This window comes from Oncorhynchus mykiss, chromosome 4 (assembly GCF_013265735.2).
Source record: "Oncorhynchus mykiss isolate Arlee chromosome 4, USDA_OmykA_1.1, whole genome shotgun sequence".
NCBI classification, from domain to species: Eukaryota; Metazoa; Chordata; class Actinopteri; order Salmoniformes; family Salmonidae; genus Oncorhynchus; species Oncorhynchus mykiss.
Window position 1 is genome coordinate 28062458 of NC_048568.1, and position 19191 is coordinate 28081648.

General features: G+C 42.1%; 1 protein-coding gene across 3 annotated transcripts in view; it reads right to left on the reverse strand.

Annotated features, from left to right (window-relative positions):
• The window catches only part of LOC110522439 (kelch-like protein 29), a 383495-nt gene that overhangs the window by 99753 nt on the left and 264551 nt on the right, over positions 1-19191 (reverse strand). For 2 of the 3 annotated variants that reach the window (XM_036976046.1, XM_036976047.1), the window contains one exon: positions 13923-14465. In XM_036976046.1, coding sequence (XP_036831941.1) covers positions 13923-14465 — 543 coding nt within the window. Of the gene's footprint in view, positions 1-13922; positions 14466-15294; positions 15335-19191 lie in introns of those variants that run through there. The other variant, XM_036976048.1, reaches the window with a different exon arrangement.

Sequence of the window (19191 nt, forward strand, 5' to 3'; positions counted from 1 at the left end):
TGTAGGAGATGCACTTTAGAAGTGTTTAGTTTTCGTGTCGAATCCCTTCATTATAAGAATCATAAAAAAGTCACAAAAAAAAGAGTCACAAGAAGGTGTACGCACACACACACTCAGATACTGTGCCAGTCCTTTCTTCCCGCCACCTCAGACTGAGCACGTGCGGCAGACTGCAGTCCCTCCTCTCCACTCATGTCAAACACCAGCTTAGCACTTCTGTCTGCTTCAATGGCCTTAACCAGCCCACTACACATGCACAAATGCAGGGACACTCCACAGCCCCCCCTCACCCAACCTCCACCCTGCTTAGTTAGGAAGGTCATCTTCCAGTCAGCTCACATCAGTCGTCATCTGGGGACCCTGAGCTCCAGAGATGGTAGTGTCTGCAATTAAGATGCCTGGCTGAGTTAAGAGCTTAAGAGTTTTACTAGGCTACACTACGACCAGACAGGGCCAGCCTCACCTCTGATACCGCACCACACACCCTCTCCTTTTTCTCCCCTCCTGCTACAACCAGCCTCACCTGATACTGCTCCCCACCCTTTTCCTCTCCTTTCTCTACCCTTCTCCATCCCCACTTATTACCACCTCCAAACAGAACCAGTCTCACCTCAGCTGCCTCAATTCTCCTCTCCACATCATTATTCAAATGGTCTTATAAGATGCTAATTGCATATTTATTTACATAGGACAGAATGTGTTGACTTTGTGGGAATGTTGTTTGACTCGAATTTGTTAACTTCTCAGGTTTACTTATCTCTGAATGTCAGAAAAGATGTAGGATAGTCAATGTTTACAGAAACAAGTTGTTTGATAGTGTTGTTTATTTAAAGGGAATGGGAGACCTCGTTAGAAAGTCTGAAGGAGCTTTCTTAAAAGGGATGGGATCGCCCTAAAATGTGTTAGAATTGTAAGCTTTAGATGGTTATCGTTCCCCATTCATTTCCGAATAAGCCTCCCAGATTTCTACCAACAAAACAAAGTCTTGCCTACCACTTACTAAGAGCACATACTGTGTACTAATTGTAATACATACTATTAAGAAACGCGACACCTGAAACTGTGGGTTAACGCAGAATTCAGCGCAAAGTAGATAGATAGTAAATAGATAATAGTAAATAGATAAATAAGATAAACGCATAACAAATATCTTGCTGCATTTTGTAAATGCAGATCTAAAATGCTTATTGTAGTTTCTGCTCGGCAACAGACTAACTGGGTTTCAGTTGCACTTCTCCACTCAGATGAGAATTTACAAACTGGCATTCTATCAGCAGAAAGCGCTGACTGATGTGTAGCTACTTTTCTCGATGTAGCCTACTTTTCTCCGATAAAATTCCAAGATAAACTTCAAGCAAAACATTAGAAATGTAGCTGGCTATAAAACTTTATATTTTCACACCCAAAATGCTAACTATTTAGAACGCAAGCACAGATATTGGGCCACATCCAGTATTGTCGGATGTACACAACAGACGATGACAACTTTGAGTTCAACACAAATTGTGGGTTGAACTACTACTTTAAGTGATGGCTGCCCAAAGCCCACCAGTAGCAGTTTACCACCTCAGCTCACAGATGAGTAGACAACAGTTTGTGACTCCACTGGCAGGATGACAGGCTGTCCAAGTTGCTTAATAAACCACACACACAGCTTATTTGGGATTGCCACGTTCAAACGATTAATCATGCAAAGCAGAATCATTAGTTTCACTCTGACTGACTTGACTGAGTGAAGGAGAGAAATAGCGCTGTCTCCTATATTATGCATCTCTGGCTTACACTGAGTGAACAAAACCTTAGGAACAGTTTCCTAATATTGAGTTGCAAACCCATTCGTCCTCAGAAGAGCATAAATTCTTCAGAGTAGGGATGCACGATAAATCGGTGAACATATCGGACTCGAACGATATTAGCTAAAAATGCCAACATCGGTATCAGCCTGATGTCTAGTTAAACGCTGATGTGCAAAACTGGTGTCAAAGCTGAAATGAATACCTACAGTTGAAGACCAAAGTTCACATACACTTAGGTTGGAGTCATTAAAACTTGTTTTTAAACCACTCCACAAATTTCTTGTTAACAAACTATAGTTTTGGCAAGTCGGTTAGGACATCTACTTTGTGCATGACAAGTAATTTTTCCAAAAATTGTTTACAGAGTTTATTTCACTGTGCCTGTGGATGTATTTCAAGGCCTACCTTCAAACTCAGTGCCTCGTTGCATAACATCATGGGAAAATCAAAAGAAATCAGCCAAGACCTCAGAATTTTTTTTGTAGATCTCCACAAGTCTAGTTCATCCTGGGGAGCAATTTCCAAACGCCTGAAGGTACCACGTTCATCTGTACAAACAATAGTACACAAGTATAAACACCATGGGACCACGCAGCCGCCATACCACTCAGGAAGGAGACGCGTTCTGTTCTGTCTCTTAGAGATGAACGTACTTTGGTGTGAAAAGAGCCAATCAATCCCAGAACAGCAGCAAAGGACATTGTGTAGATGCTGGAGGAAACTGGTACAAAAGTTTCTATATCCACAGTAAAACGATTCCTATATCGACATAACCTGAAAGGCCTCTCAGCAAGGAAGAAGCCACTGCTTCAAAACTGCCATAAAAAAAGCCAGACTGGTTTGCAACTGCACATGGGGACAAAGACCGTACTTTTTGGAAAAATTTCCTCTGGTCGGATGAAACAAAACATCCACACAGTGTTGTTTTTCCTCGGGAATAGTATTCAATACACAAAGGTTGACAATAAATGTGGCTCAAATCACAGTTGTTTCAGAGTCCCGCAATAAGAGCTACAACGCTAATGTTCTCTGGGTGTCACTGAGGAGTCTGATACCCCATGTCATTGATCCACAATCCATAGGCAAGGCTGTACAGTGAAATACGTATGCCCCCAATGCAATTCTAAAGTATAATACATCCAGTGTGATTTCAACATTTGTCAAATTATTGTCTTTTGTTGATTTTATACAACATTCCAACCTCGTTTACCATGATCTATTCAATTAGGGCATAATTCTACTATTTGTATTAATTTGCGTCACTGTCAATTACATACTTTTATTTTAAAGGCTAACCGCAAAGTCCACTATTGTTGCTAATCCTTATTGTGGCTAGCGTCACATAGATGGGTCCGACCACCATTGATCAAATAAGAACTGTCTTATAAATTATGGTCATTTTAGACAACACCTAGCTATATAATTAGCTAGCTAACTATAGTTACTGAAAAATGTAATTTTGCTATGTTTTTGTTGGAAGAACATTGTTTGCATCCATGAGCTAGCTAGCTTTTTTTATGACCAGCACTGTAAGTGCGCGAGACAAGTTTACCAGCATCATAGCATAGGTATCGATGAATCGTTGTGACATGAAATATGAGTGATGGTGTTATCAATGTGTAATAACTACATAATAAAATGTATGCACGCGTTAAATTATTATGTGATGTGTAGTCATATGCAGGTCTTGATTGGTCAACAAGCTTATTTGACACATCATATGTATTATATATATATCAATGGTATTTGACACGGAAAGACCCAAACGGCATTCCATAGAAATCCTGGGTGAGAATGAAACAGCACAGCAAGTAAGTGAAAGAAATAGGCTTGGATTATGTTTTACTGGTAATAGGGACATACGTACATGCCAACAAAGTAACTTTTTTGTCAGTGTGGTGTGTAACCTTTATTTAACTGGTGTTGGAATCGGCTAAACTTTGAACATTGAGACATTAAATAAAACGATAGAGACGAAGCCTTGAATAGAAAGAGACTGTAGCAAGCCAGAAGGCTTTGCAATGTGTTTGATGGAAGAGAGCGACGTGTTGATATAGGGAGGCTAGATGGATAGCTGTGGATTAGGTGAAAGAGAGGTCAGGAGGTGAGGGGTGAGGTCAGTTCCCCTAAAGGGAGTAATCAAGGTTAGTATCTGGTTACCTTCTTTCTCTTGAACATAAACTAAAGATTGGAGAGAAGGCGTCTTAAGTAGGATGTATATAACCAATGGAGAGAAATGTTTTGATGTCTGATTACAGCTGTACAGAAAATAAGGGAATAATTAAAACTTGGTTAAGTACTAGGAGCACTGGCTTTGGCCTTGGTGGGAGTTTCACTTTTAAACCTGTGGAATAAGCAGTAGCAGAAACATTTATAAAAATGGATGTGGTGTTTACGTTCGTGAGTGATCAACGTTTTGTTAGATGGCATGAAATAAACACAAAAATACTTTAAATGAAGGAATTGCAGTTTCTTTGCTGTTTGGTTTGCAGTCATCCTAGAACCTGGGTGACCTCAGTGGAAACAAGAGTTTCAGAGATCAAAGTCAAAGGTCAGAAAACGACCTTGAATAATAACTCAATTAGGTCCCACTTTAAGCAAAGCACAATTTATAAAGGTTTTAAATATCATACATAAAGGTTTCCTAAGCACTACATAAATGAAGCACAAATCAAAGCATGTCACTCTACAAATGGTGTATAAACAAAGTGAATTGTCACATATGGCAATTCACCCTACAGTGAGAACTGTTAGGTCACCCTTTGTAGATTATTTTTTAATAATTTATGTAGCGCTTGTAAAGTCTTTATTTACGCTATATAAAGCCTTGATAAGTTGTACTTTGTTTAAAGTGGGACCCGCCATTACCATGCTACATGCAGTAGGTAGGCACGTGTGCTGTAGATAGTCTGCTAGTTACACAAGAATAATAGCCTGTACAGCCAGCAAATAATACACAATTCATGTACTAGGAAACCCTGTTATGTTCACCAACTACCTCTCAAATGAATAATAAGCCTTGGTGATAATAAGGTTGATATTTCTGAAGTACCTTGGTGCATGAATCTAAACAGCGGGCAGATATTCATGATATCGACTCAAACGGCTCATTTAGGATCCCATTCAGGAGGCACTACTGGGCCTGTGGTGTGAGGACAAGTTCTTCCTTTCCCCCTTCATCTCTCCCCCTCTAAGTTTACTGATGGTTTTCTGCTGTTCATCTGCAACGCTCCGTCTCTCTCCAGAGTGGAGCGAGTGATGAGAGGCTAGAAACATAGGGTTCTCGCTCTCTCCCGCTCTCTTCGTCCCCCTTCTCTCTCCCTCCCTCGTTATAGGATTTTAAAGGAGAGATGCCTCACCACGAGTCCCATACAGTACCCCCTCCAGTTCAGAAAGAGCCGGGGCATAGCTCATTAAGACAGATTCCTGGTCGGCCGCCCGCCGCAGCCACGCACAGCAACGCTGCACTGCATTCATTAATCACACACGCCTTTCAAGAGAACACTCAGCGGCAGCAGCACGCGGCCAGTACGACAGAGTGGGATGAAGGGGGAGAGAGAGAGATGGACAGAGGGAGACTGAGCGAAAGCAAGACAGAGGGGCCCAGTGGTAGGGTTGGTCTGACTGGCTACAGCACACACAAGACACTACTATGCTACCCGTCAGCAAGAGGTCACTAAACTACCTGCCTGGCACCTGCTTTTCTCCTCACTGTACTTGACCTCCACTCCTCCTCTACTTCCTGCTATACTAGAGACTACAACTATAGGTCCTTCAGAAAGTCTTCTATTCATATCCCTTAACTACACATTTTGTTGCGTTAGTCTGAATTTAAAACAGATTAAATGGGGGGGGGGGGGGGGGGGGTCTCACTCATCTACACACAATACACCATAATGTCAAAGTGATAACATGTTTAGAAATTTGTGCAAATGTATTGAAAATTCACTCCCCCGAAGCCAATACTTTGTAAAAGCACCTTTTGCCACGATTACAGCTTTGAGTCGTCTTGGTTGTGTTAGTTTCAGGATGTTAGTTTCTGGATTTGGGGATTTTCTCCCATTCTTCAGTGCAGATTTTCCCAAGATCTGTTAAATTGGATGGGGTGTACAGCAATCTTCAAATATTTCCACAGATTGTCAGTGGGACTCAAGTCTGGGCTTTGACATTCTTGTACTGAAGCCAGAAATAAGATTTTTGTGCATAAGGAACATTTCTGGAATCTTTCATTTCAGCTCATGAAACCAACACATTAGATGTTGCGTTTATATTTTTGTTCAAGTATAGTTCTCTTCCTCTTCCTGCTAAGCTGGCGAGACCACTGTGCTCTACCTGCCTTTCCACTCTTCTCCTCCCTCCCTCTCCTACTCAACCAAGTACTACGCTTCCCAATCCCAAATGTCCTACTCTTTCTCCACCCTCCCTATACTACATCTGTCACCAGCTGTCCTACTCTCCCCCATTCCTCCCTCTCCTCCACTCCACTGAGGCCAGTGGTGTAAGTCAGTCTTTTAATGACCTGTTTTCAGCTGGGAATGCCACGATAAGGAGAGTGACCGGGGAAATCTGAAGGAAGAACAGATTAGTGGGAAAGAGAATGAGCGAGTGAGAGAGGGAGACTTAAGTCCAGATTGCTCGTTTTCCTGTGACAGCTGGACTGAATGTTAAATGGCACTGTCTCATTCTGCACCGTCCAATCAAACTGTCTGCTCAGCCTTATATAAATTGATTTGATTTGATAAAGCACACTCAAACCTAACCATGCAGAGTGTGCTTCTTTCCTCAGTGTGTATGTACAGTATCTGTTCAGAGGTAGCCTCCTAATTGTGTGTGCTTAGTAATTCATCTGAACTCTGTCTTTATAGCTGTCTGTATAGCTGTGCATGTTGGGGCTAGCAAAGGACCTCACCTCTATTTGCCAGTCAGACCCATCATGAAGGGTGATTCAATGCACAGGAGGACGACAGCAAGGTAACACCCCAGTCATCAGCTTATGCCTGGATTACACAACCGCCAGTCATCCTTACGAGCCAGACAGACCAGGAGGATTCAGGTTAAGATGTTACCCCCGGATTCCCTTTCGGTCTCGTCCTTTTTCTCCCTTTCTGCATGCGTCTGTCGTTCTCCCTCTCCTTACGTGTCTATAATTTTTAGACTTTGTTTTGTCTCTTTCAAACTGAAACATAATGAGTGAAACAAAGATGGCCAATTAAGCCTAGGTCTCACAGTTGAGGAGAAGGTCCCTTAACTTCTCTAGGATAGAGGGCAACATTTTGAATTTGATGAAAAGCATGCCCAAATTCAAATGCCTGCTACTCATCCCCAGAAGATAAGATATGCATAGTATTAGTAGATTTGGATAGACAACACGCTGAAGTTTCTAAAACTGTTTGAATCATGTCTGTGAGTATAACAGAACTTATGTAGCAGGTGAAACCCAGAGGACAAACCATTCAGATATTTTTTTTTTTTGGTCACTCTTTTCAATGTGTTTTCATTGGGAATCCAGATTTCTAAGGGACTTGCTTGCAGTTCCTACCACTTCCACTGGATGTCACCAGTCTTTAGAAATTGGTTGAGGTTATTCCTTTGTGTAATGAAGAAGTACGGCCAACTTGAACGAGGGTCACTATGTTTGATAGAGGCGCATGACCTGAAAGCATGCTTCAGTTTGTTTTCTTCCTGTATTGAACACAGATCATCCAGTCAATTTTATTGATTATTTACTTTTAAAAAAATACCTAAAATTGCATTACAAAAGTAGTTTGAAATGTTTTTGCAAAGTTTACAGGTAACTTTTGAGATATTTTGTAGTCACGTTGAGCAAGTTGGAACCGGTGTTTTTCTGGACAAACGCCAAATAAATGGACATTTTGGATATATATGGACAGAATTAATCGAACAAAAGGACCATTTGCGATGTTTATGGGACATATTGGAGTGCCAATAGAAGAAGCTCGTAAGGCATGATTCATATTTTTATTTCTGTGTTTTGTGTTGCTTTTGCAGGGTTGAAATATGGTTTCTGTCTTTGTTTACGGAGGTGCTATCCTCAGATAATAGCATTGTTTGCTTTCGCCGAAAAGCCTTTTTGAAATCTGACATGTTGGTTGGATTCACAACACGTGTAGCTTTAATTTGGTATCTTACATATGGGATTTCATGAAAGCTGGATTTTTATAGGAATTTATTTGAATTTGGCACTCTGCATATTCTCTGGCTTTTGGCCAAGTGGGACGCTACCGCCCCATATATCCCAGAGAGGTTAAGGTTTATGTGGTTTCATATGGTCGTTCAATCTGATGAGTGGGTGAACTCAGTGACCCTCTAGGTTCAATGACAGGCATAGACAGAGCTGATGTCACACACACAAACACGGACAGACAGAAGCAGACACACAGATGGAGAAACGGACGCACACACATGCAGGCAAACACGCGTACACACACTAGGCTCAACTGCTCCTAATTGTTAAGTTCATGTTTTAAGTATCTGTTATCACAGTGCTATCACTCTTATTAGTGCGCTTGCACAGGAGTCTCGTTGTTGATGAACCTGGCCTGAGTGCGATGGCAACCATGTATGTATTGTGCTAATACGGTTAAGTAAACGTTGTTAAACTGGAACCTTGACGTTGTCATTTTGAATTAACAATAATCCCACCAACACTTAGTGTTTAGAGTCCAATGAGAGTGATTCAAATAAGCCTACTCTACAGCCTACTTAAGTGAATTTGAGGCACTCTTACAATGTAAAAATCCTCCAACCTTACAAAGACTGCCTCAATATCCAAGTTCTCACTACACACAGAAGGGCACACTAAGAGTTTTGCTGAAGCCTGTGCCAAAGTGGGCTCTAAAACATTACTTAACCAATAAACCATTTAATAGTCAGAGTCAAGCCGACAATTCATTACATTTTTTAAGCAAAGACATCCATATCTGCCAGTCACGTAAGTGTGTGTGTGTGGCAGCTCGCTTCTCTACAGTATATCATAGCTCAACGTATAAGTTTCCCCTCACCACAGATCTAAAAATCAGATTACTGCCCCCAATCCTAACCATAAGCATTAAAGTTATGAAAAAAGATCTGAATCTGTGCTTAGAGAAGGTCCTAGCCTTAACTAGCCTCCTCAACCTTGTCACAGCACTACAGCATGCAATCACTGATTGGACTGGAGAGAGACAGAGACAGCAGCAGGATGTGATGAAAAAAATGAAAACGTAAAGCGGACCCTGTACTGCATGGCAGCCGGATTTGTGGTTGCCGACTGGTTGACAGTCGCGGCAACAAGGTTAAGTGTTCTTACCATCAGGAAGCTTTCTCAACTGTTCGGAGAAGACTTAAGAGAATCAAGACAATGTTGCCAAATGAGCACCAAGTGTTTGTTCATGTGACCCTGTATGCGAACAAGGTTTTCAAGAACACATGGCTCTGTTTTGACAAATGATTTCTATAAATCCTGGATTGCTGACTCTATGTATTGGCCTTTGAGGGGCTTGGAAGCCACCGGTCGGCCATATTGGCACTCCCCAGTAGGATCAGTCCTCCATAGGAATGAATGGAATTCTACAGTATTTTTAAATGTTTCAAGGATTTGTCAATATATGTGTTCTCCTCACATAATATAATTTAAGTATGCATTAAGGTGTCTAATAAAATAAAGGTGGAAAAAACGAATATAGACCAATGCATTTCTATAGCTACCATAATATTTTCTGCAATGAGTGAGTGCCAAGATGGAGGCAAAGTGGAGTCAGCATAGCACCCCCTATCAGCCATCTAGTGTATATATAAATCATTTGTTTTGACACCTGCTACTGATCTGAATGACACAGCTATTGCTGTGACCTTACTACTGCAACGACATCTGTATGTGATTTCTACTGCTGAATATTTAATGGAATGCAATCCATCTCATCGCATCTCAAGGTTCTATGCAGAGCCCTACTGCTTGTTTACAAAATAGAATATGTAGCTACTTTTCTAGTACTTCTAAATAGAAGGCTAATAAACTATGGTTGTGTTGTGAAGTAAGCAATTATCACTTGCTTTGGCTATTAAATACAAGAGTATAAATTACAACGTAGCAACAATGTATCTCACAGGGATGCAAACTGATTATGGCCCAAAAAGGTGAGCAAACATTTGTGCACAGAAACGTGAGAAATCTGTGTAAACTGCAAGAAAATGTGCCTATTTTCAGAATGCGTGTCACCATTAGAGGTCGACCGATTAATCGGAATGGGCGATTAATTAGGGCCAATTTCAAGTTTTCTTAACAATCGGAAATCTGTATTTTTGGACACAGGTTTGGCTTATTTTTTTAAATTATTTTTTTTACACCTTTATTAAACTTTATTTAACGAGGCAAGTCAGTTAAGAACACATTCTTATTTTCAATGACTGCCTAGGAACGGTGGGTTAACTGCCTCGTTCAGGGGCAGAACGACAGATTTTTACCTCGTCAGCTCGGGGGATTCAATCTTGCAACCTTACAGTTAACTAGTCCAATGCTCTAACCACCTGATTACATTTCACTCCACGAGGAGACGGCTTACTGCATTCGCGTAACAGGCAAAGGTAAGTTGCTAGCTAGCATTAAACTTATCTTATAAAAAACAATCAATCATAATCACTAGTTAACAACACATGGTTGATGATATTACTAGTTTATCTAGCGTGTCCTGCGTTGCATACAATCGATGTGGTACGCATCGTTGCTCCAATTTGTAGCTAACCATAAACATCAATGCCTTTCTTAAAATCAATACACAGAAGTATATATTTTTAAACCTGCATATTTAGCTTATAGAAATCCAGGTTAGCAGGCAATATTAACCAGGTGAAATTGTGTCACTTCTCTTGCGTTCATTGCACGCAGAGTCAGTGTATATGCAACAGTTTGGGCTCCCTAATTTGCCAGAATTTTAAGTAATTATGACATAACATTGAAGGTTGTGCAATGTAACAGCAATATTTAAACTTATGGATGTCACCCATTAGATGAAATACCGAACAGTTCCGTATTTCACTGAAAAAATGAACGTATTGTTTTCGAGATGATAGTTTCCGGATTTGGCCATATTAATGCCCTACGGCTCGTATTTCTGTGTGTTATCATGTTATAACTAAGTCTATGATTTGATAGAGCAGTCTGACTGAGCGATGGTCGGCAGCAGCAGGCTCGTAAGCATTCATTCAAACAGCACTTTCAGGCGTTTGCCAGCAGCTGTTTATTACTTCAAGCCTATCAACTCCCGACATTAGGCTGGTGTAACCGATGTGAAATGGCTAGCTAGTTAGCGGGGTGCGTGCTAACAGCGTTTCAAACGTCACTCGCTCTGGGACTTGGAGTGGTTGTTTCCCTTGCTCTGCTTGGATAACGCTGCTTCGAGGGTGGCTGTTATCGTTGTGTTCCTGGTTCGAGCCCAGGTAGGAACGAGGAGAGGGACGGAAGCTATACTGTTACACTGGCAATACTAAAGTGCCTATAAGAACATCCAATAGTCAAAAGGTTAATGAAATACAAATGGAAGAGAGAAAAAGTCCTATAATTCCTATAATAACTACAACCTAAAACTTCTTACCTGGGAATATTGAAGACTCATGTTAAAAGGAACCACCAGCTTTCATATGTTCTGCGCAAGGAACTTAAACGTTAGCTTTCTTACATGGCACATATTGCACTTTTACTTTCTTCTCCAACACTTTGTTTTTGCATTATTTAATCCAAATTGAACATGTTTCATTATTTATTTGAGGCTAAATTGATTTTATTGATGTATATTAAGTTAAAATAAGTTCATTCAGTATTGTTGTAATTATCATTATTACAAATAAATAAATAAATAAATAAATAAATAAATAAATAAATAAAGGCCCGATTAATTGGTATCCGCTTTTTTTGGTCCTCCAATAATCGGTATCAGCTTTGAAAACTCATAGTCGGTCGACCTCTAGTCACCATACCAACATTTTCACTAACGATGTGATACCAAGCCAAGTATCACAATACCGAGCGCTCCCTTTCCACAATGACAAAATGTTGCCGTTTTAAAGCTAGTTCCCTGCAACTCTATACGTTTTACCATGGGGCAGAAAGAAAATGTTAGTTTCTTGCAGTTCTATACTTTTTGTGGTGGGACTGGGAAATAAAAAGGTAATCTGTTTTAAAGCTAATTTCCTGCAATTCTGCACATTTTGCCATGGCTTATGCCGTGTTCTTACGCTATCTGAGAAACTCCAAATCAATGAGGGCCTCATGCCATGACATTTTTTTAATTTTAGATTCTCCCTGACTGTCTACTTTTTATTTTTTGTGATCTTGTTTAAAGATATAATATACTGAAAATATTAGTCATTTTTGGGAGTGCCGACAACTATTTAGCAGCGGTGGCGCGCCTAAATGCTAAGTTAACATAGGGGAAACACTGCACTTTTTACTGTACAATCAAGAAGGCTACTGCAGAAAATAATCAGATTTACTCATATCCATACCGTAATTGGGCAGAAGGAATGTAGTAAGGAATATAAATACATAATGATCTGCAATTTCATTGATGCAGTAACGGGACAACACACTAGGTCTAAATGAAACCATCTTTAGCATACCTTTCAGACAACTTTACATACAGCTTCACTCTCCCTCCCTCACGAATTTACTCCCTGTCCCACACATCCCATTTCCCCCACACATCCTATTTCCCTCACACACCACCACCCCCCCACACCCTAGCTCGCCATCACGGCTAAATAACATTTTTAAACTTATGGAGAATGCACAGAAAGAACAGAGAGAGAGAAGTAGCTGATTTGGCTAACGGCTGGTTAGGGGATGCGCCTGGCTGTTCATAGCAGTGACACGTGATATTCGATGAAGCACACATCACTCAATGGGTGATACACTCTGCGTTTTACGGCTCGTCACGATTCACGTTAATTATTTATTGAGATCAAAATGGTGGATATCGCAGAAAAGTGGTGAGTAAACCTTAATGGCAGCTCAAACATCCCTTTATCCAATTACAAAAACCAGACAGTGTCTAAGGAGACAGGAGATGCAACAGAAATTAACTAGCTCTGCTGCTGGACAAATGTTTGTTTCCATTCCAGCTGGTGTCTCATTTAAAATGTGTCTCAGGTAGCGTCCGAACCAACCGGCACAACTGCTTTCTACATCAATCTGGAAACTCATTTGCTCACGTTTTATTGATATAGAGCAAAAACGAGAGAGAAACAAAATCTAATGAGTAGTGGAAAATAAAAAGCTTCATTAAATGTGAAAATTGGTCAGAGAATTTAGTACATCTGTCTCTGGCCCTGCATCACAACCTCCAAGGTTAACATACATTTACAGCTTTGAGACGCAGCAGAGACCGCGCCACTCGCCATGCTGCGCCCCTCGCCGTTTTCAAAGATAAAAGTTTTCCTGGCTTAAAAGAAGCTTAAAAAGTTAATGTAGGTGTAGCTGGACAATTGAAGCAACATAATAGTTTGTGTGTGTGTACATGCCGTGACCTTGGTGCAGCTTTGTAGAGATCTGGCACCGTTTCCAAATAGGTAGTGTTAACTGTGTTTGTAGTGTTGTTTACAGACATTCTGGCAACAAACTACCCAGCGAAGCGGTTCCCCGTACAAACCACTCTCTACCCAGAGAAGCGGTTCCCCGTACAAACCACTCTCTACCCAGAGAAGCGGTTCCCCGTACAAACCACTCTCTACCCAGAGAAGCTGTTCCCAGTACAAACCACTCTCTAACCAGAGAAGCTGTTCCCCGTACAAACCACTCTAACCAGAGAAGCTGTTCCCCGTACAAACCACTCTCTAACCAGAGAAGCTGTTCCCCGTACAAACCACTCTCTACCCAGAGAAGCTGTTCCCCGTACAAACCACTCTCTAACCAGAGAAGCTGTTCCCTGTACAAACACTCTGCCAAGAAAAAAAGATGGGTTCTACGCTGATAAAACCTGAACTAATTAAGTGGAAAATAAAGTGCATAAACCAAAATACAGAAGCAAGGGTTCTGTGCTTACCCATGTGGAGAGGGCCCATCTTACCTTTGGTGTGTGTGTGTGTGTGTGTGTGTGACTGCATGATTGCCCAGTCAGAGTGGATCTGTCTTACCTTTAGGATGTCCTGGGTCTGTGAACTCGTACTTCCCCATTCCCACAGTCCTCAGCATCTGCAGCCCGTTGGGCCCTCTAGGATCATCCTGATAGGCTACTAAAGTAGACGGAAGCGGCGGCACCAACTGCCCATTGGTCAGAGGCAGGACGGGGGGCTGTATGAGGGGGTGAGGCATCAGATGACCGTTCCCCATCACATTTTGGTTGTGTTGGTTGGGGTGTGTCCCACCCGGACCCCCTGAGGTGGAGGAAAGGGGCAAGGAGGCGACAGGGGGCTGGGCCAAGGGGTAGGGTGGTTGGGGGGGCATATTGAGAACCATGGGGGGGGGTTGGTGTGAGGTGGAGTGTGGAGGTAGCTGGAAGTGGGCTGTCATGAGTGGGTGGGGGTGGGGGGGCATGGGGGATTGGATGGAGGGGGTCACACCTATGATGGGCGACTGGACAGTGACACTGTGGCTGAAGGAGGGGGGGCGGAGGGAATAGGAGTGGGGCAGGAGACTGGATTGGGTCACTGTTACTACTGGAGGTGCCCACGTAGGACCTAGAGAGAGGGGGGGGTAGAGCAGAAAGCGGAAGGGAGAAAGAGTTTTGATTATTATTACATTAACTAATAACAATTATCCTTTTAGCTAGCTCAACAAATGGCAGACTGTACAGAGTGGGCTAATGTTCCAGGTTCCATGAATGAGACCAGGAAAACAAATACATGTACCTGTAATGCAGAGACAAGTACAACTTGGCTGGTTTCAGGTAAAGTCCTCTTAAATCGAATTTAATAAACGTGTTTTCCAAAAGTGTCAAGGGTCAACTATCTGGTTCATTACAATTGCTTTGTTGAAAAATATTAAAATCAGTTCTCATTTACAATATACAAACAGCTACAGAAAAAAATGAATATACTATGGTTGTCTCTAACAGTACATGAATTAGAAATAGCTATATGTATGTGCCAAAATAAATACTAATCACTTACAAATAGCGCAAAGGGTATGCTATCTAGAATGTAAAACCATCAAATCGTATGCTTGTTTGTCCGACACAAACAGGCTCACCACTGTAGCAGTGTAAACATAAACGTTACCCAATGCTACACAATTGACAACAATGACTCCCGTTAGCAGTGCTTAAACTACCAGTTAAACCAATACAAGTACGTAGCTACATCGACGCATATATTATAGGCTAGGGCTAAACTAGCGCCCAGCATGAGGCTAGCTAGCTAACTTTAGAACCATTAAATTACGGAAAATATATAAATTACTAAAACATCTAAACTAGAATGATTCAATTGTGCAACATAAGTATATAACCTGAGGCTTGGATGAACAAAATAAAGTAACCCGGAGTTAAAAAATGTACTGTATATTTACAATTTAGAAAAGTCCGCGACGCCATTTTGTTTAGATTTGCATCATGTCATGGCGTATTCATAACGCCGAATCTGTTGTAAAACGTTTCTTAAACGAAAATGGATCTAGCTACCTGCGTTTTCCAATATAAACTCTCGTTTCCCGTTTTGCAACTGTTTGAACTAACGATTACACACCATCCACCTAGCGTGGCTCCATTACTGACAATTCCATTGTCAATGGGGATACTTGGCTAGCATTTTCTAGCTTCGACAAACTAAAAAATGCACCTTAAGCATCACACAACCTATTAAATAGTTAGCGAAACATGTTATCGTACTATGTCGACGTATATTGTGTATAGTTAGTTATACATTACACACCTGTAAAACAGGATACACTTTGAGACAACGGGAAGTAGGCTGGTTTTTCAGGAAAACTTCCTTCGATTGAGGAAGTGAGGTCACCATCACCAGTTTAAACAGCATCGCATTAGTGGAAACCAAAACTGTTCTTAGGGCAGGCCTGGTTATAGCGAGATACTGTATGTTCGAGTCGCATCGTGGACAAATTTAGAATTTTACCTAACTTTAACCTAATTATCATAACCTGCCACGTTAATTATCTTAACATGCTACGAAACGTCACTTCTGCCAGTCAAAACCGGCAACTGCCCTGAGAACAGTCTTGGTTTTCACTAATGCAATATCGCCCAATGTAAAGGCCACCAACCAACAGATCTGCTGACTCCATCTAGATAGTGACACCAATACACTTCAGTGCATATTAATGCATAAATCCAATATAAAAAATTAAATTAAATTTAACTAGGCAAGTCAGTTACAATGACAGCCTACCAAAAGGCAAAAAGCCTCCTGCGGGGACGGGGCCTGGGATTTAAATAAATGAAGGACAAAACACACATCACAACAAGAAAGACACAACACTACATAAAGAGACCTAAGACAACAACATAACAAGGCAGCAACACATGACTACACAGAATGGTAGCAACACAACATGCCACCTGGTAGCAGCACAAAAACATGGTACAAACATTATTGGACAAAGTCAACAGCACAAAGGTAAAGAAGGTAGAGACAACAATACATCATACAAAGCAGCCACAAATGTCAGTAAGAGTGTTCATGATTGAGTCTTTGAATGAAGAGATTGAGATAAAACTGTCCAGTTTGAGTGTTTGTTGCAGCCCGTTCCAGTCGCTTGCTGCAGCGAACTGAAAAGAGGAGCGACCCAGGGATGTGTGCGTTTTGGAGACCTTTAACAGAATGTGACTGGCAGAACGGGTGTTGTATGTGGAGAATGAGGGCTGCAGTAGATATCTCAGATAGGGGGGAGTGAGACCTAAGAGCGTTTTATAAATAAGCATCAACCAGTGAGTCTTGCGACAGGTATACAGAGATGACCAGTTTACAGAGGAGTACAGAGTGCAGTGATGTGTCCTATAAAGAGCATTGGTGGCAAATATGATGGCCAAATGGTAAAGAACATCTAACCACACAAGAGCACCCTTACCTGCTGATCTACCCTAGTAAAACTGACTATCCTACCGATCCTCGACTTCGGCGATGTCATCTACAAAATAGCTTCCAATACTCTACTCAGCAAACTGGATGCAGTTTATCACAGTGCCATCCGTTTTGTTACCAAAGCACCTTATACCACCCACCACTGCAACCTGTATGCTGTAGTCGGCTGGCCCTTGCTACATATTCGTCGCCAGACCCACTGGCTCCAGGTCATCTACAAGTCCATGCTAGGTAAAGCTCCGCCTTATCTCAGTTCACTGGTCACAATGGCAACACCCACCCGTAGCATGCGCTCCAGCAGGTGTATCTCACTGATCATCCCTAAAGCCAACACCTCATTTGGCCGCCTTTCCTTACAGTTCTCTGCTGCCTGTGACTGGAACGAATTGCAAAAATCGTTGAAGTTGGAGACTTTTATCTCCCTTACCAACTTTAAGCATCTGCTATCTGAGCAGCTAACTGATCGCTGCAAGCTGTACATAGTCCAACGGTAAATAGCCCACCCAATTTACCTACCTCATCCCCATACTGTTTTTATTTATTTACTTTTCTGCTCTTTTGCACACGACCATCTGACCATTTATCACTCCAGTGTTAATATGCTAAATTGTAATTATTCGCCTACCTCCTCATGCCTTTTACACACATTGTATATAGACTTTTTTTTCCTACTGTGTTATTGACTTGTTTATTGTTTACCCATGTGTAACTCTGTTGTTGTCTGTTCACACTGCTACGCTTTATCTTGGCCAGGTCACAGTTGTAAATGAGAACTTGTTCTCAACTAGCCTACCTGGTTAAATAAAGGTGAAATAAATCAAATAAATCTATAAATTATGTCTCCATAATCTAGCATGGGTAGCATGGTCATCTGAATCAGGGTTAGTTTGGAAGCTGGTGTGAAAGAGGAGCAATTACGATAGAGGAAACCAAGTCTAGATTTAACTTTAGCCTGCAGCTTTGATATGTGCTGCGAGAAGGACAGTGCACCATCTAGCCATTACGCCCAAGTACTTGTATGAGGTGACTACCTCAAGCTCTAAACCCTCAGTGGTAGTAATAACACCTGTGGGAAGAGGGGCATTATTCTTGTCAAACCACATGACCACAATAATGAATAAAAGTAATACAAATTTCTTAAAAATCTAAAATACAAAATAAACAAAACTGACCATATAGTGTCACACCTACAGACAAAATATCAGTGATGAGTGGTGTTTACCATGTAGCTAAGTGTATGTATTTACAGTGAGTCACGGAGCCCATCAGTATGTTCTACCTAGAGTCTAGCACGGGGTCCGTGTTTTGGAGCCAAACACCCCCCACGCCGACCACATCAATTCTGAACCCCTACTAATATCCGATATCAGGACAGATTTTTCTCCACAACCCGACCCACTCTCATAGAATTGCTTCTGAAAGCCGATACATGACCCGCCAAATTACAATGTATTTAATTGTTTATGACTCCAGATTAGCTACTATTCCCCTCCCTGGGAGGAAGGCTACTATTCCCCTCCCTGGGAGGAAGGCTACTATTCCCCTCCCTGGGAGGAAGGCTACTATTCCCCTCCCTGGGAGGAAGGCTACTATTCCCCTCCCTGGGAGGAAGGCTACTATTCCCCTCCCTGAGCGGTAGGCTACTATTCCCCTCCCTGAGCGGTAGGCTACTATTCCCCTCCCTGAGCGGTAGGCTACTAATCCCCTCCCTGAGGAGTAGGCTACTAATCCCCTCCCTGAGCAGTAGGCTACTATTCCCCTCCCTGAGCAGTAGGCTACTATTCCCCTCCCTGAGCAGTAGGCTACTATTCCCCTCCCTGAGCAGTAGGCTACTATTCCCCTCCCTGAGCAGTAGGCTACTATTCCCCTCCCTGAGCAGTAGGCTACTATTCCCCTCCCTGAGCAGTAGGCTACTATTCCCCTCCCTGAGCAGTAGGCTACTATTCCCCTCCCTGAGCAGTAGGCTACTATTCCCCTCCCTGAGCAGTAGGCTACTAATCCCCTCCCTGAGCAGTAGGCTACTATTCCCCTCCCTGAGCAGTAGGCTACTAATCCCCTCCCTGAGCAGTAGGCTACTATTCCCCTCCCTGAGCAGTAGGCTACTAATCCCCTCCCTGAGCAGTAGGCTACTATTCCCCTCCCTGAGCAGTAGGATACTAATCCCCTCCCTGAGCCGTAGGCTACTAATCCCCTCCCTGAGCAGTAGGCTACTAATCCCCTCCCTGAGCAGTAGGCTACTATTCCCCTCCCTGAGCAGTAGGCTACTAATCCCCTCCCTGAGCAGTAGGCTACTAATCCCCTCCCTGAGCAGTAGGCTACTATTCCCCTCCCTGAGCAGTAGGCTACTAATCCCCTCCCTGAGCAGTAG